This window comes from Silurus aristotelis (assembly GCF_946808225.1).
Source record: "Silurus aristotelis genome assembly, chromosome: 9".
NCBI lineage: Eukaryota > Metazoa > Chordata > Actinopteri > Siluriformes > Siluridae > Silurus > Silurus aristotelis.
Genome location: NC_139582.1, coordinates 8,375,788 through 8,403,743, shown reverse-complemented (window position 1 = coordinate 8,403,743; position 27,956 = coordinate 8,375,788). Strand labels below are relative to the sequence as shown.

Here is a 27,956-nt window from a genome sequence, read left to right as displayed (position 1 = left end):
AACCACATTGTTCCACTTTGCAACTCTATAAATCTTCCCACGCAAGAGAGTCAGCAGGATGTTTCAAACACTGATTACTTTTTAATACCTGTAGAAAGGTTCGCCACAGGCACAAGGGGGGGCTGTTTAAATCACATCGTTAGCCCTTTATGGTCTCAAAAATAAATTAAAAATCCCTTGCTTTCCCCTAGGTTTGTGGTTTCCTGAAGTCTTCCCTGTGGATCTTAACAAAGTGTGGTTGATGTTTCTATTAAGTGAGGAGGCTTTGGAGAAATCCAGAGGAAATCACTTTCTTAATGCTATTTGGGCTTTGAACTGGGCCTCCATTCATGAAAGTTATTGATATGACATTTGTTTTTGCAGTCAGGACTCTCTTCCTAGCGCAGGGCTGAAACGCTGAAGCGATTGAGTCTCAAGCGATTAAGTCTCTGTTCCTACAAGGAAATGGACTTGCAGTTTAAACACAAATACAGATTTTTTATTATTCCAGGCATTGTATGGAGTATAGTTTATAGAGTGCAGCCAGATGTTTTGATTGTTAAAACAAAAGGCATATGCAAATAACAGCTTAAATCTAGAAACGTTATAAAAATATCAAACACGACAAATAACCAGTTAAGATATCAGAGCCGAGCACTTATGTTTTGTTTTGTTTCGTTTTGTTTCAGATGGACGACCACAGTGGGAAGTAGAAGCCAAGATCATTCGTGAGAAGAGTCAAGGAGTGAGTAAAATGATGCTTTTTTAATTGTATGATTAAAAAAAAAGTAACAAACTAATAATAATAATAAAAAATTCTAATAATTTTAATCTAAATAATCAGTAAATTTAAGAATTAGTAGTAGCTGACAAAACAACTTGTTAGTGGAAGAATTTATTGGAAGCAACTTTGACAGCCCACTGATTTAGAATACAAATTGTATATAAAAAGTGTTACATAAATGTTAAGGATTCAATCTGATCTTTATGGAAAACACTGTGCAAATAGGGAGATAATCACAGCTCACAAGCATATATTATTATAAAATGCTCTAAGACAATCAGAATTCACACAGCACAGTCAGCCAATTGATTTTTTATACCTTTTTTTATTCTTTTATTTGTTTATTTTCATTTATTTATAATATGGATTATCGATCAGAATGTCATTACAGAAAATGAAAAGATTGACATTAGACTGCAATGAGTGAAAATTCAAAACCTGTTTCATATGAAGTAAAAAACAGACATTTTGTTTTGGATGTGTGTTTAGTCAAGCATGGTCGTGGAAATTCCACCATACCACAGCAAGAGCATCACTTCGGCGGTGCAGGTGCAGTTCTACGTGTGCAATGGGAAGCGGAAAAGGAGCCAATCACAACGATTCACCTACCTGTCAGGTACATCACACACAGACACATTATTGTCTCTGCTGTTTCTACAATGACTTGCACAGGATTTGTTCCCAGTACTTAAATGTCTTTCATCTCAATGTAAAAAAGTTTTTTCTGCATTGTCCTTAAGCTACAAACTAATTGTTCAAACTTATATCTTCTCACACATCTTGTCTTTAATGTGAAAGTGCATACGGCCTTGTGACTTGGCTCACGCTGTTATTGTGAGTGTCTCCCTTTTGCATCTTGGTGTGTGGTTTGTTGGAGGGTTTCTCCAGCTAACCGTCATGCACCTGTTAATTTCTCAAAGATTTTCAAACAACTCATAGTGTTCCAGTCTGTAAATGTTACATTACCACCTAAAAATATTATCGAACTCTTGAGTTCAGTCAGATTCTAGGGTGTTTGGTCTGATCCGTTGCTGCTGCCACTGCCTCAGAAAAGTAAAGTAAGTCTATACATCAAAAATAGCCATAAATAACATTCAAAAGATGGTGGCCATGTAGACACAGGGCCATTTGTGTGACAACCTAGTGGGGAACATGTACATCATGTATCACCATGGGATACATAGTGAGCATGACAATAGGAAGAACACAGAAAGGTGACCAGAATATAAAGAGGAACGTCTATAAAGAATGGAGCATGAAATAATGACATTATTGCATAATGACAGGTGAAGTGAATAACACTGATTATCTCTTCATCTTTGCACCTGTTAGTGGGTGGAATATATATTAGGCAGCAATACATTATGCCCTATAAAGTTTATATGTTAGAAGCAGTAAAAATGGCCAAGTAATGGCGAGTTTGACGAGGGCCAAATTGTGATGGCTAGACGACTGGGTCAGAGCATCACCATAACTGCAGCTCTTGTTGGCTGTTCCCGGTCTGCATCGGTCAGTATCTATCAAAAGTAGCCCAAGAAAGGAACAGTGGAGAACCGACGACAGGGTCATGGACGGCTAAGGCTCATTGATGCATGTGGGAGGCAAAGGCTGTGTGGTTCCGTGTGGTCCAATCCAACAGATGAGTTCCTCTAGCTCAAATTGCTAAAGAAGTTAATGTTGTTAATGCATGATGGGTCAGGACTGTTTTAATACATTTTAGGTTTGTTCTTCTTTAAAAGATATATATTCTGTTATTTTGCCTTGTTTCTGGTAGGGCACAAGAATAATTGAACAGAGCTAAGCGACAGCCATTAACAGTGTTACACTATAATTGAGTCTTTTGTTCGCATGCGAGTGTACTCCGGCAGAATATTGCTTTGTTATTATCTTCCCAAGCTGACTCAAACCGAAAAACAGCGTTGGCGTAATTTAATCACACGTGAGCTTATTTCTATGTCCCTGTCGCACACTATTCTAACCTAACCATGCACCACAGGAGAGAGAGAAGCAGATAGAGATAAAGAAAGAAAGTGAGAGAGGCCCATCCTCCCGCCTACTCCCCCCGTTCCACAAACCGCCCACTCGAAAGCAGACTTCCTGTTTTCCACACTAACCCGCCTAGTTTCAGCCAATCAGATGTGAGCTTTGGGCAGTAAGAGCTCAGGGTGAACCGTGGCAGCTTGTAGTTGTCATGGCAGCAGGTGGCTTCGGTTAGGGTTTGGGGGTTAGACCTATCTAGGGTAAAGAGGCTTTAGGGTGTGATGCAAAAGGTGGGGTTAATACACACTCATGAACACACAAACATATGCGCTTTTCTGATCAACACAGTGATCCAGTGTTGTAGTCCTTCAGCATTAGAGAGGCACTAAACAGGATTTGTGCTCCTATTTGGAGCATTGCTGTAAGGCACAGAGCCCAGTGCCTCTTTCGAACCTGACACTAGTTTATGTGGCACTCAAAGCAGGCACCATATGCTCTCTCAGAGCGGGCCCTGGGTAAAAATATCCCCCCGCATGAGGACGAAGGAAACGCCAGATTGGAAAATGGGTTACTGATCACTATGTGGCATCTGTTTTTTGGGACGGCTTGTCTGCATATGGTCTGCTAATGTTGGACTTGATGACTACAGCCTTCCAGCCGTATAAACTTGTTCTGTGCATAATATTTCAGGAATAGGAATAAACACTTCTGTTATTAAAAATAAACAAAGGAGTTTTTAATCTTGATATTAGATTTGAAGCTGAAGTTTAGGTACTGTTCAAACTATCTTTACCAGTCTCTCGCTCTCTTTCTTTCGCTCTGTTTTCAGTCTTGGTGAAACAGGAGCACCGAGATGATTTGGACCCCTCAGTGTCGCCGATCCCCATGTCTCATGCTCATGCTGTTGGCCTGGTTCGGTCTCCAGTCATGCCCTCTCCAGACAACTCACATTCACAGGATGGGCTTCTTCCAGGCTCCCCGCATGGCATGGCACCCTCCCTGCACCCTCTTCAGACACCTTGCACCCCTCTTCACTCACCTACCTTCTCTCATCTGCCTCACCTGCAGGTCCGAGGTCTTCACCCACCTCCTGAATGCCAGATACCCTTCCATCCAGGCAGCGTGCCTCCCTCCAGGCCGACCTACCCCCCTCTTCAGCACAACCTACCGTTCAACGGCCAAGCTAGTCTACCTGGAGCCAGCTCTCAGGTCTATGAGCGTGTTCCCTTCCAACCTGAGCAAACTGGATGCCATCCTTTGGGAATGGGTATGATGTATGGCTCACCAGTTTCAGCCCCTGTCTCTGTAACCAGTCCTTCAAGCCCCAGCCACTCTCTGGGCTACCACTGTGCCACCCCAGCTCAGGTGACCTCGCCTACGCACTCCCTTGGTCAACCTGGAATGCAGGTCCAGCGTTCGCTTGGCTACCATCCAGTCGAGCAACATTCGGCTTCATGCGCAACGCCCTCTAATGCCCCTGCACAAATGATACCATTGCCCCACTCGGGTCCATCTTCTCCTCAGCTGCACTCACTGCCCTACCAGTCACCCACCTCTTCTTCTCCCACCAGCAGCCCTCTGGGTGCCCAGCCCTCACCCCAGGCCAGCAGCCCCGTCATGACAGGGATTCCTGCTGCAGGACCCATGGTGCATTCACTGGCACCACAGCAAGGCCCATTTACCAGCGAAGGAGAGAGGCTGAACATTAAGCAGGAGCCAGAGGACAAAGAGCTCACGTTCCGTTCTATTGGTCTGCAGGATATTACACTGGATGATGGTGAGTGCTGGTGCATTTATACCTTTCCCCTTTTTTTTGCTTTTCTTCTATTAGTCAGACATGAGAATGTATGTGTTAATCCAACCCCAGCAAATCTATTTAGCAACTGCATAAAAAAAAAATTTTATAGAAAGTTTTAGTCTTATTCCACTAGGACTGAAAGAGAGCAATAAAAATGCTTTTTCAGATCCATGGTCTAACACTACAAAACATGGAAATGTTCAAGAGTATGATGACTTATACAAGGCACTCTAAATTGTTTATTGTAGTCTGTTCATCTTTTTTTTGCTGATATACTATGCTAAGTGCATTTCCCTTGAGAGGGAATTTTGTACTTGTACATTTAATAGGAATAGAAATTTGTTCTTGTTTTACAAAAATTTGTGGTCCAGCCACTTTGTCTTAAGTATGATAAGGTTATTATCTAAAATTTGTAATTATCTTTAATTCAATTTTGTTCCATTTTTGGACTTGTCTATGTTAAACCAGGATTAGCACTACTTCCCTGATTGTATTTTCTTTCAGCATAATTTGGCGTAATTCTAACTTGCTTTCTCCTGTCAGTAGCCTCACATCAGTTGATGACGGGTGTTAATTAATCTCGCCAGAGCACAGAAGGAAATAGCAAAAGCTAATTCCTTACTCCTTCATAAACTGGACATTGATGGGAACTGAAATATAATTGACAGTCTTGATAATGAAATCTCTGTGCATGTGCATGACTGCTTGTGCCCGTGTGTTGTGTATGGGTCCCCAAGGCTCTAGTAGACCAGCTGGTCAGTAAATTTGTAATGCAATAAACAATCTCAGTAACAAGCACTATCATTCATAGCTAATCCTCATTAGCTTTATTATGAGACTTATTTGAGCAGGCAGTTAGCTTCTTTGAGAGGGGAAGGGAAGAAACAGAGTGTTTCTGAGTTCGCTGTAACACATTTTATTAAAGGTGCTTGTTTGTTGTTGATGCATACAATCAGCATTGAGTAATGTAATGCACTAGAGCTAAATGGGCTATGTGTTAGCATTTCCTCATATGCAGCCAAGGCACAAAGTAGTCTTTTCATTAGTATGCAAAATTGGAAAGATTTTTGTAATTGCAAAAAATTATTTCATTTGTGAATTATTATTATGGCATTCAAGTTGCAAAGGCATTGTTCAGGCAGAGAGTAGTGGGTTAAAGAGCAGCACTTGCAAAAGGGAAATGGCCTCTATGTATGTGTAAGTGTTTGTGGATAAAATATTTTATTTATTTTTGAACACCTTTGAAATCTTGGACACATTTTGCAAATACACAGCATTTAATTTATTAGGAACACGTACACCTGCACATTCATGCAGTTATCAGTTATAACATGACAGCACAGATTTTCCAGATCAATGTACAGATGTTCATATCAAACATCAGAATCAAAAGTGTGATCTCTGTGACTCTAAACATTGTGGTATGTTTTGTTGCTTTTCCTCTGGAACTTTTACACACAACCGTCTTTTGAGTTTAGACAGAACAGTGCAAAAAAACAACAAAATAGTCTGAGATCAGAGGGTCTACATGGTGGAACCACCTTGTTTATCAGAGAGTTTCAGTGTTCACAGTCTGTTCTTAGGACAGCCTAAGATTCTTGTTTTTGGCTGAGAGAAGTGTAACCCAATGTGGTCTTCTCCTGTTGTAGCTCACCCACTTCAAGGTTCAATATTTTGCTCATGCTGCAATGAGTGTTCTGTTCAACATGGTTGTAAAAAGTGGTTAATGGTGTTATTGTATTTGTTTTCGACAGTAATTTGTGTAATAGATATCTGGTGAGTGTGAAAATCCTAGGAGATCAGCGGTTTCTGAAATATTTAATCCAGCCCATCTAGTACCACCAACCATGCCACGATCAAAATATCTAAAGCAGAGAGATTTTTATTTTCATTCTGATATTCCAACATTGAGAACTGGTATGAACATTGATATGATACGAGAGCTGAAACTCTCAACCTGTAGATCTATGGGTTTTTTTATATATACAGTACAGACCAAAAGTTTGGACACACCTTCTCATTCAAAGAGTTTTCTTTATTTTCATGACTATGAAAATTGTAGATTCACACTGAAGGCATCAAAACTATGAATTAACACATGTGGAATTATTTACATAACAAAAAAAAGTGAACTGAAAATATGTCATAACGTAGGTTCTTCAAAGTAGGCATCAAGAGAATGCCAAGAGTGTGCAAAGCAGTAATCTAAGCAAAAGGTGGCTACTTTGAAGAACCTACAATATGACATATTTTCATTTGTTTCACACTTTTTTGTTATGTATATAATTCCACATGTGTTAATTCATAGTTTTGATGCCTTCAGTGTGAATCTACAATTTTCATAGTCATGAAAATAAAGAAAACTCTTTGAATGAGAAGGTGTGTCCAAACTTTTGGTCTGTACTGTATTTATATATATTGCTCTGCTGCATGAAAGCAGTGTATATAGTATTGGTATGATGAATTTTCCAAACACATCAAAACAGTTACAATCTGTTGAAATATGGAAACTTTTTTCAATAACAATAGACAAATAGAAGAGAAATTGTTGCAATAAAATTTGTACTGAATTGGTCAGCTAGTTGACATTACTTGCACTATATTTTTCTAACATGCTTTAGGTTTTTTTCTTCATACTAATACAAGTGTTTAGTTAGCTTCTATTCCCTATAACTAAATAATAACTGTAAAACTTGTACTATCATGAGAAAAAAAAAAAAAATGTAAACCTCCGGCCTATCGGTCACAAACGCCACTGTGAGAAGCCCGATGAAGTTTTATGCTGCTTTCTGGACGCACTTCATCATCCCCCCATCTTTAGGCACAGGCCCAGGCACACACATAAACAAAGTGACTGTTAGCTATAAATAGCGTTGTGTAGATTTCTGTCCATGTAATGCTTTTTCTGAAGCTGTCTTGTGATCTGCTTCGACTTTAAGGAGGTCAGAGTGGCTCTGGAAATAGACCTCAGCTCCAATCAGGGAGATGAATTCACTGTATTAGTCTCTCTTTCTCTGTTTGTTTCTCTCACTCTTTCATTTATGTCTCCTTTTCTCTTCCTCGAGTTAGCCAGCCACCTGGGTCTGTCATGGTTTCTCTTGCATTGCTTCTCTCACACTCCCTCTCTGTTTCTGTCTCTCTCTTTCTCTCTCTCACCATGAATCACTGTTTTACGGTTGCTATATCTGACGCATTTGTGACTTTCGGTAGGGTAGCACAAAGACTTTTTGTATTACGCAGATAGACTCCTGGTTGTGTTCTTAATCAGAGTTTTCCCCTGTTTAAATGATCTTTAACACTTCCATTTTATTTGTCATATTTAACAGGAACAGTGCTGCATAAGCAGGTTTTTTTGGCCCAGTTGCCTGGTCCACACTTTAGCTCTGTTGTAACTCAACTGAACCAAGTCTTGTGGAGCTCTAAATGCAGTAAGCTAAGTTTGGGTCCTGGTTTTTGGTGTGTTTTTGAGCAGGAAGTGGGCAGAACTCTAGGCCATAATGGGCCCAAGCACCAAACTGGGAAACACAAGGGTTTCATTTGGGTTATGGGCAAAAGAAAAAAAGTTGTTAAATGCTATGCATATTTTATATTCTTATTTCTACGTATAAAATGTAGATTAATAAGTTGGAAAGTAAAACACGTTTGATTAATTATCACCCTTGAAGGTTTTTCCTATAGCAGCATGCTCAAATGTGCAGTTATGGAATGACAGCAAGGTAAGCACAATGCTCATTTTGTACTTCTCAAGGCTAAAAATGCAAAAATGCAGCTTTTCGGGTTAACGAGAAGCTGGGAAACCTTCTGTCCTGCATATTTTTCCTGTCTCAGAAGGTATAAAGTTAAAGCTTTACCTATGACAAAGTACTGACACTGGAGACTCCATCCATACATGTTAGATAAATATGTCCTTACAAAGAATTTCACCATCAGTGATTACAGATGGGGTTTTTTATGTTTATGTGAGCCATCTGCTGTACAGCTTCATGTCTAAATTGTTACTAGTTTTCACTGTAAACGATCATGTATTACAGAGTATTCATATAAACCTTGACACCAGAAACCTACTTTAAAAGCTGCTGGTATGAAAAAAATGTTATACTATCTGACCATTTGGAATCGAAGATTCAACATGTGTGAATGTATTAAAAAAAAAATTTATGTAGTTTATTTAAAAATGTACATTTATATATTTAGACACTTTGTGTCCTGTTATAAAATGTATCGTTATTTTATAAAGAATTTCTTCTATGAGAATAGTTTAAATGAATGTTTTACTAAATTTAAAATCTCAGTGTAAACAGGGCGTGTTTTTCTTTTTTTTTAGGTTCCGCTCATATTTTCTTTGTTTTTCTCCCGAGCTTGAAGTGCAGTTGTAAGTGCTAAGTGTACTAGATTTCTAGCACCGTGTTGAGGGAAACATGTGGAGATAATCTGTTCCCTGTAGAATGATGGCATTGGTGTGTGCCAGCTCACACTGTCATGGGAGTCTGCACTGGCTCATGTACAGTAAGACAGAGAAGTTGGTTGGACGTGGGTGTGTAGGGGGGTGGGGGTGGGTGTGTATGCGTGTGCGTCTGTTTTCGCACATTTTGTGCGTGCTTGGGCATCCGTTGGTGCTGGCATATGCACTTATCTGTACACTGCCAATCAAAAGTTTGGAATAGTCACAAATAGACTTCTCTTTATTTTATTTTGAAAAACTAGTTAAAATATCAAATGAAATGAAAGATTATTGATGGAATTGTGAGTTGTGAACATCATGACTGCTTTTTCTTTACTCCTTACTCTCTAGTCTGCTTTAAAAAAGAATTGAATCTTACATTTCCACACATTTTGACTGTTTGTGCTGAAACTCAGATTGGGATTATGTATGTTGGTGCTGTTTTAATATCTTCTTGAGAAACAAATGTCCCACAAAGAATCTGATAGTTTGCATCCTGTGGGGGATTGTAGCTGGTCTCTGTATGATTTTGTCTCTTTTTTGTTGTTGTTTTGTTTTTTCCTCTCAAAACTGGAGGTAAGGTTAGGTTTAGGTGTAAGTGTTGGTAGAGGTAAAGGCCAAGTATAACAGTAGAAGGTCCTCCTAAGGATAGTGTGTGTGCGGTGGTTGAGGCATTATATCAGTATCTTTTTAGAAGGAAAGGAAGGAGGAGTAATATAGTGATGGACAGATGGACACAAAGCAGGGAACCATACACACATACACACACACGCACATGCTTATGTAGACTGTGCATGAGCGAGTGTGTGTGTGTGTGTGAGAGTGTTTGTGTGTGTGTGTGTGTGTGTGTGTGTGTGTGTGTGTGTGTGTGTGTGTGTGTGTGCATGTTGACGCATTACATGGACATAAGGCAAAAATAAAGCTGCCTATTTTCTCTCATGGAGTTGGATGACACTGTGAACAGAAGGAGCAGCGTATGCTAGGTCATTTTTTCTCTCTTCTCTTTTCTTCTCTTCTCTTTTCTTCTCTTCTCTTCTCTTCTCTTCCTTTTTGCTCTATTTCTTTATCAATCAACTAACCCATATGGCCTGTCACCTTGTGAACAATTATTCTCCTTACCTATCCTAAACAGACAACTGGTGTAAATTTATTTAGGCGACCGGAGCATGTTCTCAATCCTAGCTGGCTTGTGTTTTTAGTACAAATTTTTTCTCTAGTAAGGAAGAATTTTTGAGAGATAGATGGGATTTGTGTGTGTGTGTGTGTGTGTGTGTGTGTGTGTGTGTGTGTGTGTGTGTGTGTGTGTGTGTGAGAGAGAGATTGAGAGAGAGAGAGAGAGAGAGAGAGAGAGAGAGAGAGAGAGTGGGGAGAAAATTGTGTGGGTGTGTGCTGCTTTATTTGCTCTTTAGTTGGTGTAAAGTGCAGCTGCCACCTCAGCATGAGTTGGTCTGGGTTAATAATAGCCAAAGCCTTCTGGGCTTTACGCTCTCTCTCTCTCTTTTTGGGTAATACATTACTACTGTTTACCTAAACACACACAAACACAGCCACACACAAGTTTTCAGCTGTGTGTTTCAAGTTATCTGATTATTAATCTAGGCGTTACGGATTTGATCACAAATAAACTGCATTACATTGCAGAAAAGGATAAAATCACAATGTTCTCATCATCATCATCATCAGCAGCAGCAGCAGCATCATTATTAGCTCCAGCTCTAATGACTCACAAAAAGCTCCTACGATTGTGTCTCAATAAGTTTTAAATTATATATTTTGGCTGTGTGTGTGTGTGTGTGTGTGTGTGTGTGTGTGTGTGTGTATGTGTGTGTGTGTGTGTGTGTGTGTGTGTGTGTGTGTGTGTGTGTGTGTGTGTGTGTGTGTGTGTGTGTGTGTGTGTGTGTGTGCACAAATGCACTCAGCTGAAGACAATGATGCACAGCTGTGCTTTAGAGAATCTTGAAAACTGTTCTTTTTGTATTTCAAGAAATACTATTCCTAAATCATTATTATTACTTTATTCCTCATTGTTTTAATTACCAGTTTGCATAAAAAGGTGAGGTTTGTTAACAACACAATCTCAATTTGCTTTAATGTGCAACCTCGCCAACAACACCCAATCAATCATTTGTCACATTAAAGGTGAGGTCAGTGATGTTCTCCCAGCATTAGCACAGTAGTAACTAAAACGGCAGCTGAGACAAGAAAATCCAGTCTCCGTGCACGCTCAAGGCTGCGTTTCTTTTAGTTGTGATTATATCAAAACAGGAAGCTTCAGCTAATTTCCACCAGGGTTTACTTACTAATTATTTATTTAATTCAGAATCAACAGTATTGTTCCTAGAGATATTTTTGGATCAATTTATTGGTTTATTGGTTTTTAGCAATTACAATTTATTTGTTTGTTACAAATCCACTGCATATATATATATATATATATATATATATATATATATATATATATATATATATATATATATATATATATGTATATAAGTATAAGTTTTAGATTAACATCAGAAAAATTCTCAGATCTTTTGCAGTCTTGTTTGTCATCCATTACGTGAAATCTATACTTGTGGCCAAAAATAGTAGCAGATAGTGAAATCACCTTCCCACTCACCTTATTGTTTGCATGAACATTTGCATTTTTTTCAGGCAGAAACTTTTAGTCAGCTGTCATTGTTTCATGTTTTGTTTTCTACTTGGTTTTAAACCTCATAAATTGCAAACATGATTGCTTGGATAGAGTGTAAATTCTTTTTCACGTCAGATTTTTTTTTAATATTAGAGATAAGGTCAAAGCGTTTACTTACCTATCAGGTATTTAGGAATTCACAGCAGGTCGTGTTTGTATATATTGTGTATATATAGTGTTTAAGCCTGTACTTCGCATGCACACGATACGTTATAGCTTTTGCAGCCTCTCATCAACCCCATTGTGAATCACTAAAAGAAATCAGGAAATGGAGAGTGTGCGGAGGAAAAACCCATAGGCTAGGGCCAAACTCAGCTCATTGAGAACCGAATAAAATATCTATCAGAGGAAATGCTAATTGATCATCTTTCCATGCAGCAGTTATAACGATGCACTGATGAGGTCCAGGGTGCAGTAAAAAATTTTATTCGCATTATTTCCAGTCAAGTTTGTTTAAAAAATCAAATGAAAATATCAGACAATGTATACAAAAGTTTTCAATGAACATGAATGTTACATTACATCTCTCTTTTAAGCTTGAGTCTATCTTGTTCAGTTGTCAGATCATTTTCCTTGTTTCCAAATATTAATGTCTGAAACATTTCCTGCAAATAAATCAAGACAATTTCAATCTTGTAATTTGTAAATATCATAAAAATAAATCATCAGCAGTTAGAAGAGTGATTCACGCTTCTAACAGGAAACTGATTTAGATTTGTCATATATTTGCTGCATAGACGTTGTTAACTTAGATGAGAGCGGAGTCCTTTAAATGAGCAGGTTTTCAGAGATAATACGCAGCCTATATACCAAGGTTGTGCAAAGGTCAAGAGCTTTGTGAGCAAATTGATGATACTTGGTTAATTTAAAACACTAGCCAACGTGTTAAAGAATCTTTACAGCTTTACAGTATGACTTTGAGATTGAGTCAGTTCTCTTTGGTTGATTTAAATATGATTTTTATGATATTTAAATATATGCTACTTTGGGAGACATGGGTGATTGGTAAAGGAGTACATGGCAAAGTAGGGTACACGTCAAAGCCAGTCCTCTAATGATGTGGGTGGAGTAATTCACTTTCTGGATCATGAGATGGGAATTCCACTGATGATTTAGTGACCCAACTAGCTACTACTTCAACCTGCAAAATCTTCCACAAATAATTATCTTTCTTCTGTCTGTTTATCTTGATGGTGCTTAATAGTGAACATCTGTACTAGCATGCAACATTCACTTGGTAATATCAGTGTAGCATAACAGTTTTTAACAGTGTTGAAAAGTAACAAAGTAAAAACACTTTAGTGCATTTCTCAAGTATGAGTATGTTATTAGAGTGAGAAATGTAACACTTAATATCTTGCCATTGAGATTAATGGTTCTCTCACGGTGGTCCTGTAACAATAGGTATGATGTGCAGGAGAATTGAACACTGCATTGCATCAGTTATTGAAATATAGTTTTCATAGATCAGTACTTTTGCATTTGATACTCACATACACTCAAAAGCAAGTTCTATCTTACTCAAGTAGAAAAAAAATTAATAAATAAAAAAAAAAATATATATATATATATATATATTAATAGTTTCAACATTTAGAATTATTATTTTTTTTTTTTTATCATGATATCTACAAAGATTTCCATCAAATACATTCTGACATAATTCATCACAAGATCATCCCGTCTTACATTAAAGGTACACAACAAACAAAAATTCCAGGTAAAACGTGTACACACTAAAGGTTGGTATCACCCTACGGACATGTAACTTTATATTTCTCGCCGTCATGCTGTCAAGCCATTAAAAAAAATAGGGATTACAAGATCAAACACTGAGGATCGTATTTATTTATATTAATTATTTTTTGTAACAGATTCCACAAGTAAACAATTGATGGAAATGAAATAAATTCAAAATTTTATTACAATTTTTTTTAAAAGCATTACTGTTAACCCTAAGCAGTCATAAATTTTCCCTTCCCATGGTTTTCAGGATGTGCCTCATGGTTGTAGCTCTGAAGAAGCCATCTTGCTACTTATTCGAAGTGTCATTTAGCCTTTGCAGTCAATGCATGTCGCACATACATCCTCTGATTCACATCCAGAGTGACCCTGATGTCGAGCTGTTATTCATCACCAGTTTATAAGTTTCAGTTTGGTAGTTACATGTATATAGAGTGTATTCTGTATCACTGTATGAATTTGCAAAATAGGGGTGTTCCCCTGCAGTCCTCCAAAGAGGATCCCCTCTTTCTGAGAGTGACTTAAAGCTGAGTGGTACGTGTGAGAGAAGTTCTAGATGAATCATGCTTGCTTACATGTGGGGAAGGCGAATGCTGAAATGTATTCTGACATCCTTCAGCAATGCAGCAGTACACCAGCTTCCCGTATTTGACTGAGTCATTCAAATGTGCAGACTGTGTGTCTTTGGTTTAATATTTATAAAACTGCACTATAACTATGAGGCGTCTCGCAAAACATAAAACTTTGGCTGCAGAAACAGGCTGCTGAAACATTGTAGTCTGTGTGTGGAAGGAAGGGCTCAGTGTCCACACAAGGATTGGAATATCTGACAGATTTGTACTTGTGGGCATATTTTCCAGGTCATTATTTTAAATAATGATCAGAATAATAATAATAATAATAATAATAATAATAATAAATAAATAAATATATATTTTAAACAGCTCAACTCAAACAGAAAAAATGGTTTGCTTTTAGATGCTAGTTTTAATGATAGGGTTAGAGTTATCTATGAAAGCATTGTTTTTTTTGTATTCATGGTGTAAACGTTCCCACAAGGACAGTGAGACAGTGTGTCTGATTAATAAAATGAAAAAACTGAGAAAAAGGAAGCTTAGATTTAGTCAGAAAGTGTTTCATTAAAGAAAAAGAACCAAATGTTTCATCATACTAATTCTTATCAACTGACCCATTTCCAAATGTAGAATCTAAAATACTTTGTTCTCTGATTCAGCATCTCTGTCTCCACCTCTAAAAATAAAGCTTTAGCCTACATCATTTTTACACTTTTAGTATACTATATATACTATACTTATACTATATTTACAGATGCATATCATTTGAAACCACTCAAAGACATATTCTGCCTTATTAAAGAAAATGTTTTATCCACCTTTAACATTTATTTTCAAATATGTAGGAATTTTATCACTAATCAAATTAAACAAAATTGCAAATGAAGCTTTAGACTCTTTTTTATTGCTCAGTGATTCTAATGGGTGTCAGATTTGTGAGAGATCTCTTTTAAATAATAACCTTCTCTTCATTTCTTACTTTTGAAATGATTTTTTTATTTAAACACTTATTAAAAAAAAAAAAACATTTATCTCAATTTTTTTACCTTTTTATTTATTTTACTTTTTTATTCTTACAATCACTTCAACACAATCCCTATCATCTAAACTATTAATAAATATATTTGATATAAATATTTATTATTCATTTAAATATATGTTCATTTCAGAAATGTATCCTTCTTATGCGTTATGCATCAGCAAAATAATTTGTATTTTTCACATGCAAGCTTTATGTTAATATTTGCTGCAATTATATAATCACATTCAGATTCAGTACCCTAATTTTATTAAAAGTACATTTAATGTAACGGAATCACCATTAGATAATTAATTCTGTAACTCTGCAAAAAAAATGTGAGGGAATAATTCCAAGTGTTATATTGTCAATGTATTAAAAAAATGCATTTAAAAAAGCAAACTGCTTTTTACCAGTTTATTTTTACAGAACAATTAGAATGTTTTAGAAAAAAAAATTTTGCATTTACCATAATATAGCAGTTTTAACTTTTAAATAAATACTTTAAATCTATAATAAGGCTTTCTGGTTATAGACACTGAAAAAAAAAAACCCAGAAAGTTATTTAAAGGTGGACACGCTTAATAATGAATCATTCTATTACTTTTTCTTGTGGCCATTTAAATTAAATTTAATAAATCTGTACACAGTGTACTGTATATCTAAATGGCAGTGTGTGTGTGTGTGTATTTAAGTAGTAACTGTGATAGATGTGACACTAGTGTGGAGCTTTGGGTTGTCGTCTGAAATGTCAGTTGAAATCTTGTGTTCAGTACTCTGTCTATGAATTTCAGAAGGATGCTGTACTCTCCCATGGACTGCAGCATTATTGCACCCACTCATCTAGACTTAAAATCCCAGCGTGTGATTTTGTACATCTCCCACAGCCTGCTCACAACTCCCACACCTCCAAAAGTGCTGAGTTGTCTCTGTGTGCATTCCATTCCTTTTTCTTAGGTGCAGATAGGTGTATTCAGCAGTGTCTGTGTGTGTGTTCAGGGGACATACACACATTTAGCAGAAGTCTTGACAGGGCGTCCCACTGCAGGCCTGTATGTGTGAGAAGCTTTTTTACCAGAGGAAGAGACGCACGCCTACACGAACAGGATGATCTAAAAGAGCGGCCTGGCATTTTTTAAGAAGTCGCTAACCTCTACAAAAAAAAAGGGGGGAACAACACCTACTAACAATAAGATGAAAGTCTAAATAACAACACATCCTGTACATCTTAACGCCACTAAATTAAGCCACCTTTGACATTTAGAAGGTTTTTAAGATCACAGGATAAAGAGAAGTTTTGCGATTCAAGTGTGTGTTCAGTGAAGTGAAGAAGTTTGAACATGCACGGATTAAACTCGCTGCTTTACTCTGAGAGCATTCTTTCCTCTCCATCCTACTTATTTTTAAACAGTCTCTTGAGTATTTTATAGATTTTTCCAAAAGCAGGAAAAGATATACTGCGGGCCCCAAAACTACAAGACCACTAGTCTAATCAGCATTGTTTTCTAGTCGAATACAATGTTTTCCATTACAAATGATATCAGCAGCAGTTTATTGAATGGAAAATGGGATTCCAAATTTCCAGTTTGTGCACTCGGGCTGATCCACACATTTGTGGAAAAATTGATGATCCAAATGTGCTTGGATGAGATGAAACAAAAAAAAAAATCTGACAATTTTAAGATAACAATTAAAATAGTGCAGAATCTGTAGAAGATACTATACATCTCTTTTCTTTGTTTTCAATTTTTAAAAATTCTAATGTCTAATGTAAAATCTAATTCTTTTTCTTAATTGTGTTATCACAGTTCTGTGCTGACTTTTGGAACTAAAAATTCTTGTGACCTTTTGATGTTGTCTTCAGCTTCCCTATTGATTATCATTATGTCTTTTTGAGGAATTTATTATTTGAATGCAGAAATATATAGTGACATTTTCACACTCTGAACCAGAGTGAGGGCTCTTTGTGAAAGTCCATCTTTGCAGTGATGCTGTGGTTTGTAGTGTGTTTAAAACTTGCTAAATTTGTGGTTGGCAGAGTAAAGAAAAGGCCTTAAAGTTACTGGTGCTCAGGTTTAATCTATCTGCTGTAAAGAATTAAGTTCTTCAGGTATTTCAGTTTTTGTTTCACCCTCCTTTCTTGCCTCTTGGTCCTTTTGTTGGTGATAATGGAGGAGAAGTTATTGTGTAGTTAAACCACTGATTGACTGTGTTGTTCTGAAATCTTGATAAGACACCCACTGGTCCACCTGCTGTGTCTAAGACAGTGGGGACGTGTGGTGACGTTGGTTGGAGAATAGCATGTGGACAAGGTTGGGTTGGCCAATCGAACATTTGGCAGAAAACGGCTTTGGTTTCAGTTTAACAATAAGGCCTTAGTATGAGACCTGCCAAAAAACTGACCCCATGTTGGGCTACATGCTGATTTATTTATTTAATATCTGTCATACAGTCTGCCAAGGTAATTACTCCACTCAGTCCAATGCTGCCCAGGATACAGAACATATGCTATATATATATATATATATATATATATATATATATATATATATATATATATATATATATATATATATATATATATATATATATATATATATATATATAGAGAGAGGGATGAAAAGTAGCTATGTTACATGTATAAAATTCATTTGCATTTTATAGGGTTCATGAAAAATGACCTTATTTTGTATCAAAATACTTGTGTTTTGTATTTTTGTAGTTTTAAAAAACAAAGAAAATTGTAAGAAGTCTACATGATGACATCATAAAAATGTGGCCTCTGATGCGGTGCCTGCTCAGTCATTCATTCATTCATTCATCTTCTCCCGCTTATCCGTAATTCGGGTCGCGGGGGCAGCAGTCTAAGCAGATTCCCCAGACAGGGATCTGTCCAGGGATCGGGCTGTCAAGGCCCCCGCCTTCGACTGCTGCCCAATCCTCTCAGCACCGGTCCCTTACGGTCCCTCCTGCAGGTGGTGAGCCCACGGGAAGGCGGCCCAATGTCGCTCCGACGTCACGGTCCTTGGTTTATTTTTCTCGTAAGGGTATCCTGGAGCATAGAGGTTTAAGGGCCTTGCCCAAGGGCCCAAGAGTGGCAGCTTAACGATACCGGGGCTTGAACCCCTGACCTTCCGATCAGTAACCCAGCGCCTTAACCGCTGGAGCCACCACTCCCCCCTGCTCAGTCAAGACTTGCTAAAATCATTGATTCATCTGGTGGTCAAGTTAAGAACTGTGCAGGTTGCCAGCTTTCAAATAGGTGTCCAATTATAAATATTTGACTGCCGAATATTGTGCCTTGTTCAAAGTATCTGTTTAGTAGGATCATTATTTTGAATGAATGACTGACACATAATATGTTATTATATTTATGATTAACAATCAAATGATTAATTAGCTAGAAACTAGTTGCTATGAACACAGGTGCCATCAGTTTTATTCTTATGAATGACTTGTTTGTCATTGAGTCAGTGTTGCTGATGCAAAGTGCACCTTTGTTACCAAACACCAAGTAACTAAATTAGGATACAATTATGAGTCATTCACTGTTAAACACTGAACTGTCGGTTACTTTAAAACTAACATTCATCCGGGAGATCACAGGGATTATGTATGTGAATATTCCATATGTCAGATTTATTACGTGAAAAGCTGTTGCTATCAAACATTGTTTATTTAATCAACTGAGTCAGTGTAATGGTGAAGAGACAAATGAAAAATGGGTCAAGTTTTGCCAAGGAAGGTTTGCAAAGAAATGACATGCTGCCTAGTAAAAGTATTTTTAAGTATTTTAAAAATAAAAAAATACAGTCGTTTATTTTCATACATGATGTGGCTGCTGTATTTTGAAGTTTATTTTGTTGCACTTAAAGTTGAGGCATTTGGTATTTTAATTTAAAAAAACATTTTGATGTATCTTTGCCCAAACCTGTATATATATCTCTACTCAGCTGTTAAAAGCGTGACAACGTGATGTGATGAAATTTGCCATCTTTGACATTCTCACACAAAAAATGTGCATGTTACAGCTGGACAGTTTGTGGCTGCACTGCTACAAACCGCTGAATGGAATACTTCTGCCTGACTTTCCATTTGTAGCATGTGCGTCACATAGCAAAGTCTCGAGTTTGTTTAGGCTTTTTTTTTTCTTCCTCTCTGTCTTTTCGTCTGCTTTTAAGAGTGTGGTATTGGTCTACCGCGCTCCACTGGCACATGTAACAGAGGTTTAGAGTGGCTCAACACTGCTCTCTGTTGGTAAAGGCATCACACTGCACCCACTTCAGATGGGAATTCCTGCATCTTCTAGGTCTGAGCATATACATCAAAATGTTGTTGTTGTTTTTTTAAATACCAAAACATGATTCTGAAATGGCTGTATATTTGTGACTCTGTCAGACTGCTTTAAAACCATGTCCATTGTTTAAAGAGCTTACAAATATTTAAAGTGGCTTTCTGTATTCTGTGTTCACATTGTAAGAGAAAGAAGAAAAAAAGGGCATGTCAACAGCTAAAACACTGCATTATTTGAATTGAAATCAGGAATTATGCAGGTGTAGTGTAGAAATAACACTCTCTCAACTTGGAAAATTGAAAATGTGTCCTGAACCCAGAGTAAAGTGCAATTTTTGCAGTGTATTCTTTCTTTCACATAGACACTTTAGCTGGTCAAATCTTTAACACTTACACAAAGAGTTCAGTGTTTTGAAAAATGTAAATCATCATAAACACCTGATTACTTGCAGCTAACAAAACACACACGTTAATCTCACCCAATCTCATTTCAGATTTCCAAGTTCTTTTAAAAGCAGCCTCAGTACTTGAAAGCGGAGGCGCATTTCTATCAGCATTGTGGCCGAGATGATGAGCAGCTGTGGCTTTACAAATGTACTACTGTTTACTGAGATTAAGACTGAAAAGCAAACATGTACTAAGCTACATGTATTATGTTATATCCCAGGTAGAGTTCATAGAAAGATATTTGATAGTGGGAAAAAAACATCCTTCCTTGAGGGGGCATGTGGAAAGGACCCCAGAGCCTCCATGGTCTCTGTGTGGGAGGAGACAATATACTCTCTCTTCCCATTAATCTCAGCGATGCTAGTCAATCACAAAGTCTGTAAGCTCATGTACGCAAAAGAGGGTAAATAGCACTTTCCTCTAAATATGCAATCTGAATATCCAAAATGATGGTCATGTGTCTTATTAATTAATGTCTTATTAAATATAATAATCTCATATCACCCCATATTATAACATTTTTTGCTCTGTGTTTTTCCCCATCTGCTGTAGTGAATGAGATCATCGGCAGAGACATGTCGCAGGCTCCAGGGGTTCACGGATCCGCAAGCACGCTCAGTCACTCGTAGCCCAGTGTCCACTGCTCTCGTCCACACGGCAGCGTGTCTGCGAGCCTCTGCGAGCTCCGGATTCAAGAGATGCAGACAGACACAGCTCTTCCATCCACACTCATCTTTTTAGACAAGAATCAACCCAGCCAGAGAAGATCTACTGATTCTGACTGATTCATTTAACAAACCAAGCATCACTCCAGTGAAAAAGAAGAACTTTGGGGGAGAAAATAAGCGATCAAACAAAAACATGCTGGATAAATGTGTCTACAATAATAATCACAGCACCTATTCTGAACAGTTTGTCTTTATCTGTCTCAGCTTCTTCTCTCTTGCAGTAGTTCTCAGGTGCTTTCTTTGTTATTGTTTTTTTTTTGGATCAGCCATCTAAAAGAAAAGAGCAATCTATGCAGCCCATATGCAATACAAAAAGAAAATCACAGACCAAATGTAGCATAAAGTATGTAGATGCTTTGCTCTGGATTTGGGGAATTCGGGAGTTATTTTGATGAGTTAAATTAAGCCTGGTCTCAGCAGCGCCCTCTGGAGGACAATCTGCTGATAATGATATGCAACATTCCACACTTTTCTAGTGTTTTTTTTTTTTTTTGTTTGTCTGTTTGTTTTTTCATGAACGATCACCCTTTCTCCTCTTCAGGTTGAACAAATGCCTTATACACCTAGCAGATGGGATTGACTGAAAAAAAAAAGCTTTCAGTGAACTTGTTATATTGGGGGGTTTTTTTCTTTCTTTCTAGGTTTTCTTCTTCATAAAGCTGAACTCTGTCCCGCGACACAGTTCAAGTTTGCGTGTTTTGCATTTCAACTTTTAGTGTGCAGCAAAGCGTGTAACATTTTCAAAAACACAACGCACTCAAACTAATTTGAGGGAAATCTATACCACTGTAGAACGTGGAATTCAGGTTAAAGTGTTTGAGACAATGAGAGAAGCTGTCGTATTGTCAGTGTGTTCGCTGATACTCCTGTGTGCCTTTCAAGTGACAATCATGCTAAGAGATGTAGGTTCCAGATATGTTCAATATGGTGGCCATGATGTCGTGGTTGGAAATGCTGCTTTCAGATTGTACCGGGTTTTTCTACAGAAGTTTATTTCTTTTATGCTGTGAGGTAAAAGTAAAACTGTAACCACAACCCTGTGTTTATGCTAACAAGCAACAGGCAACTAGTTACCTATCTACCACATGGAGATACAGTTTTATAACCTTTTTTAATTCTATGCAAATTAGGTATGATGTGGAAAAGAATCAAATCCAAATGACTAACTCAAATTACATCTCGATGTCCCATATTCTTTACTTCCCTTCTCACAGCTTGAGTTCCTCCCTGCTGTTTATTCCCATGCACAATTTCAAGTGCAAAACTTTGTTCCTGTTTTCCAAACTCTGTTATGCAGTGTTATGAAGAATATAGCCATTTTTGCTGGTTTTGCCTGCATTGCTTTTCACACTGATTCGAGCATCTTTGTGGAACTAGTTAGTCTGCAAAAACATAGGTGGTACAGATTCTTCAGTGGATGTCAACTTATACAAAGAGCATGTAAATGACATGTTCGAAAAGCAACACGAGCAGTTTGTCACATGCTAGTGCAAAAAAAAAAAAAAGGTTACCGGTTTTGGTTCTGGTATTGTTACCATCAGAGTTTGGTTGAATTTCTCGTTGTGTGCTGTGTTGAAATATCATCTTACATTTCATTGTTTTTTTTTCTACCAGCACTCATTTAAGCTGTTTCACACAAATTGTATTTTATTTTATTGTTAAGCACATTTCCTCCACCATGTGGCCATAGAACTAAAAATGTGAATTGAGAAAAACTAAGCGTGAAAGCATCCGAATTGCATTTCAACAATCAGCAGTTAAATGCTGCAGAATACGAAGTTGTAAAAAGTTACTAATATTTTTTATTTTGAATTTACAGATCGGTTCCCCGAATCAGTGATAATCCTGAACAAAAGCATTGTAGATAAAGATGATGGTACTTTTTTCCCCTCTTGGAATTCAAAAGAAATCAGTGTTTGGGGTTACGTATAGACACATAACAAGAACATGTGAAGGAAGTGGAACGTTAAAGGGAAAGAACTTACACGTTTTCTTTGGATGAATTCTTCTCGAGGAATTGATTCATAGCGAACACTGGGTGCTGTCTTTCTGTAAGAACTGTATTTTCAGTGTAGCTGCATAGCTGAGGCTTTGATAGAACTCAAATCTGTGAAGAGTATGTTTTGGACCCCTGCCTTAAAAAATGAACAGTAATAGGTCTTGTGTGAATATTTTTCTATTTTAGGTAAACCGGTACTCAGTTTTTCATGTTTGGGTCATTGAGACTTAGAGGTATTAATGACTTCTTCTTCTAAATTGAAAAAAGAAAGAAAAAAAAAACATTTTGGAAAAAACATTTTTGCTATGCACTAAAACCTGCCTATTGCCTTTTGACAAAATAAATTATAAAAAAAAATAAAAAATAAAACCTTGATGCCTCTAGACATAGAGTGGTATGAAGCAGCTTACATGTAGAACAGCACATGCCAGATATCTTATTCTCCATTTTAGAAGTGTGTGTGTGTGTGTGTGTGTGTGTGTGTGAGAGAGAGAGAGAGAGAGAGAGAGAGAGAGAGAGAGAGAGAGAGAGAGAGAGTCTGCCTTGTAGAGAACTAAAATATGTTGTTTTAGGCTATGCAAAGACAGACAGCAGGACATCAGCGCAATATTTGGCATCAAAGGAAAACAGCAAATACTTTTGTTAGCCAGCTCCTATATATAAACGTACGTGCGTGTGTGTGTGTGTGTGTGTGTGTGTGTGTGTGTGTGTGTGTGTGGAGTTTACCTGTAGTGACAAGTGACATCAATGCCACTTTTGACTATTTAATTAAAACCATCAGATCTACAGTAGGAAAGCCTTAAACTTGTATTTGATGCACAGATGTTTGACTGATGTGGGTTTGATTTAGGAATTAGCTTTTAAAACTCATCTGTAGAAGGAGGGCGGAACGACAAACGGGAATTCTGGGACAGAAACCGAGCTCCTGGCTACCGTCTACTTTTTGTCCCGTTCTTCAAACCAAAGACCGAACAATGTGTTCCTGTTTTACAGACAGATGACAAACAGACTCTAAAACTCTATTTTTGATACTTTGAAGAAGATGGATGTCATTCCGAAAGATGGAGAATATAATATATATATATATATATATATATATATATATATATATATATATATATATATATATATATATATATATATATATATATATATATATATATTCTACTAACATTTTTGTAAAATAAAAGGGAAATACAGGTTTTGCTGCTGTTTACAGAGCCTTGTATTGTCATTTCTTGTACATTTTGTATTTTAAACTTTTTTGTAATTTTTAAGACTGCAGTGCTTTTTTTTTTTTTTTTTTTGAAATTATCCAAAGGGAATAAACTTGCATTGTAGGCTCTTCTGATGTAGTGTATCAATAAAAACATGGAAACAGAAACCGACCATCCTTACTTTATAATAATAGAATCAAATCTCTGTGTTCTGCAACAATTTACCTTTAAATAATAATTCTACAGGAATTACATGCTGCATGGTAGTTTATTATTAAAGATAATGATGAATACGTGTATATTACAGAGTTTAAATATAAATCCAATAACAAAATATGATTCATATTTGGCAAGAAAAATGACACCACAAAAATCTGATTTTTTTTTTTTTTTACCTTAATGTTTTCAATGTGCAACCCAGCCATTATGGATGCACAAGCCAGTGCACTCTTAGTGCCGGGCCCAAGCCCAGGTAAATGGGGAGGGTTGCGTTAGGAAGGGCATCCAGCGTAAAACATGTGCCAAATCAAATATGCGGATTTCATACCGGATCGGTCGAGGCCTGGGTTAACAACGACCGCCACAGGTATCGTTAGCTGACAGGGTACCGGTGGAAATTGGGCTACTGTTGGCCGAAGGAGGAGAAGGAGAGGAGGAAGACGTCTACAGAGACGGCAGGAAAAGGAGCAGTGTAGGAGAGTAGAGGTTCGGGTTGGTACTTTAAATGTTGGTACTATGACGGGTAAAGGGAGAGAGGTAGCTGATATGATGGAGAGGAGAAAGGTAGATGTGTTGTGTGTTCAGGAGACCAAGTGGAAAGGGAGTAAGGCCAGGAACATTGGAGGTGGGTTTAAACTGTTTTATCATGGTGTGGATGGGAAGAGAAATGGTGTAGGGGTGATTCTGAAGGAAGAGTACAGTAAGAGTGTAGTGGAGGTGAAGAGAGTTTCTGATAGGGTGATGATCGTGAAGGTGGAAGTTGAAGGGATGATGATAAATGTCATCAGTGCCTATGCTCCACAAGTTGGCTGTGAGATGGAGGAGAAAGAAAGATTCTGGAGTGAATTAGATGAAGTGGTAGATGGTGTACCTAGGAAAGAACGATTGGTGATTGGGGCAGACTTTAATGGGCATGTAGGTGAAGGGAACAGAGGTGATGAGGAGGTGATGGGTAGGTATGGTTTTAAGGAGAGGAATGTGGAAGGGCAGATGGTGGTAGATTTTGCTAAAAGGATGGAAATGGCAGTGGTGAACACGTATTTTAAGAAGAAGGAGGATCATAGGGTGACGTATAAGAGTGGAGGAAGGTGCACACAGGTGGATTATCTTCTGTGTAGGAGATGCAACCTGAAGGAGATTGGAGACTGTATGGTGTTGGCGGGGGACAGTGTAGCTAGACAGCATCGGATGGTGGTCTGTAGGATGGTTTTGGAGGCGAAGAAGAAGAGGAGGAAAGTAAGGTTTGAAAGAAGAATAAGATGGTGGAAACTGAAGGAGGAAGAGTGTAGTGTGAGGTTCAGGGAAGAGGTCAGACAGGGGCTTGGTGGTGGTGGTGAAGAGGTGCCGGATGATTGGGCAACTACTGCAGGAGTGATGAGGGAGGCAGCTAGAAAAGTACTTGGTGTGACATCTGGAAATAGAAAGCAAGACAAGGAGACGTGGTGGTGGAATGAGGAAGTGCAGGAGAGCATTAGGGGAAAGAGGTTGGCAAAACAGAAGTGGGATCGACAGAGTGATGAGAAAAGTAGGCAGGAGTACAAGGAGATGCGGCAGCAGGTTAAAAGGGATGTGGCGAAAGCCAAGGAAAAGGCATATGAGGAACTGTATAAGAGGTTGGACACTAAGGAAGGAGAAAAGGATTTATACCGATTGGCCAAGCAGAGGGACCGAGCTGGGAAGGATGTACTGCAAGTTAGAGCAATAAAGGATGGAGAGGGAAATGTGTTGACTAGTGAGGAGAGTGTGTTGAGAAGATGGAGGGAGTATTTTGAGCAGCTGATGAATGAGGAAAATCAGAGAGAGAGAAGGTTGGAGGATGTGGAGTTGGTGAAGCAGGATGTAGATAGGATTAGTAAGGAGGAAGTGAGAGCAGCGATTAAGAGGATGAAGAATGGAAAGTCGGTTGGACCAGATGACATACCGGTAGAAGCGTTTAGATGTTTAGGAGAGATGGCAGTGGAGTTTTTAACCAGATTGTTTAACAGGATTCTGGAAGGGGAGAGGATGCCTGAGGAATGGAGAAGGAGTGTGCTGGTACCGATCTTTAAGCATAAGGGAGATGTGCAGACCTGCAGTAACTACAGGGGAATTAAGTTGATCAGTCACACCATGAAGTTATGGGAAAGAGTAGTGGAAGCCAGGCTGAGAGAAGAGTTGACCATCTGTGAGCAACAGTATGGTTTCATGCCGAGGAAGAGCACCACAGATGCCTTATTTACTTTGAGGATGTTGATGGAGAAGTATAGAGAAGGACAGAAGGAGCTGCATTGTGTATTTGTGGATTTAGAGAAAGCGTACGACAGGGTGCCGAGAGAGGAGTTGTGGTATTGTATGAGGAAGTCAGGTGTGTCAGAGAAGTATGTGAGGGTGGTGCAGGACATGTATGAGGACAGTGTGACGGCAGTAAAGTATGCAGTAGGTACGACAGACTGGTTCAGGGTGAAGGTTGGACTGCATCAAGGATCGGCCCTGAGCCCTTTCCTGTTTGCAGTGGTGATGGACAGGTTGAACGACGAGGTCAGACAGGAGTCTCCCTGGACTATGATGTTTGCAGATGATATTGTGATTTGTGGTGAGAGTAGAGAGCAGGATGAGAAGAGCCTGGAGAGGTGGAGATATGCGCTGGAGAGAAGGGGAATGAAAGTCAGTGGGAGTAAGACAGAGTACATGTGTGTGAATGAGAGGGAGGGCAGTGGAGTGATGCGGTTGCAGGGAGAAGAGGTGGAGAAGGTGGAGGAGTTCAGGTACCTGGGGTCAACAGTGCAAAGTAACGGAGAGTGTGTTAGAGAAGTAAAAAAAAGAGTGCCGGCAGGGTGGAGTGGGTGGAGAAGAGTGACAGGAGTGATTTGTGATAGAAGAGTATCTGCAAGAATGAAAGGGAAAGTTTATAGGACTGTGGTGAGACCTGCGATGTTGTATGGATTAGAGACAGTGGCATTGAGTTAAAGACAGGAGGTGGAGCTGGAGGTATCAGAGCTGAAGATGTTGAGGTTTTCGTTGGGAGTGACGAGGATGGACAAGATTAGAAATGAGTTTATTAGAGGGACAGCCCATGTAGGATGTTTTGGTGACAAGGTGAGGGAGGCGAGATTGAGATGGTTTGGACATGTGCAGAGAAGGGACATGAATTATATTGGTAGAAAAATGCTGAAGATGGAGCCACCAGGTAGGAGGAAAAGAGGAAGGCCAAGGAGGAGGTTCATGGATGTGGTGAGGGAAGACATGCAGGTAGTTGGTGTAAAAGAGGCAGATATAGAGGACATGGTGGTATGGAGACGGATGATCCGCTGTGGCGACCCCTAATGGGAGCAGCCGAAAGAAGAAGAAGAAGAAGAAGGTTTTCAATGTGCATTTTATTATAATTCACATATTTTCTGGGCGTGAATCACAAAACAACAGTGAGATTGCATCGTAATTTCCTGTTATTAGGATAAAGTCATGATTAAATGAAAATCATGCAGCTTCGTTGTTTTTAGACTTTGTCTTTCCACATCTTATTACTGATTTCTTAGTTGCTCAGTTTTTCTTTAAAACTGAAGCCTGCTCATACACAATGTAAACAGTTTCTCTAACGGCTCTATACATATATTAAACTTTATTTTAAAAGTTAATCATAGAAATTGAAGTAGAGCCTCAGACATGCAATTTTTTCCAAACATTTGTTTAACCGTGTTGTAATGAAGCAGTTGGCCACAAGATGGCAGAAGCGCTCTGTAGTATTTCTTTTCGCAGTAGGGAAAGCCTCCTATCATATGATTAATTTGTCTAAAAAATACAATTTAGTATTTTGAAAAATGCATAATTAATGTTAATTTATAGCAAATGTTTAGCAAATGAATGTTTATTTAATTGTAACAGATGTTACTATTAGTTGCATGTATATATATCAGCTAGTTTGTAATTATATTATATATAATAGTGATATTAAATGTATTTTTTTTTATATTATAACAGCAAATGTGGACTAAATGTGTAACGGGATGCTGAAAAATTTAATAAATCTTAAGATCAGATCAGGGGAGTCTGAGCGTCTGTCAGCT

General features: G+C 38.1%; 1 protein-coding gene across 3 annotated transcripts in view; it reads left to right on the top strand.

Annotated features, from left to right (window-relative positions):
* The window catches only part of nfatc3a (nuclear factor of activated T cells 3a), an 83,221-nt gene extending 59,357 nt beyond the window's left edge, over positions 1-23,864 (top strand). For all 3 annotated transcript variants that reach the window (XM_083550219.1, XM_083550220.1, XM_083550221.1), the window contains 4 exons: positions 669-724; positions 1,253-1,379; positions 3,573-4,520; positions 20,306-23,864. In XM_083550219.1, the coding sequence (XP_083406345.1) occupies positions 669-724; positions 1,253-1,379; positions 3,573-4,520; positions 20,306-20,382 (1,208 nt within the window). In that variant the 3' untranslated portion in view covers positions 20,383-23,864. The remainder of the gene's footprint in view (positions 1-668; positions 725-1,252; positions 1,380-3,572; positions 4,521-20,305) is intronic.
* The last annotated feature ends 4,092 nt before the right edge of the window (positions 23,865-27,956 follow it).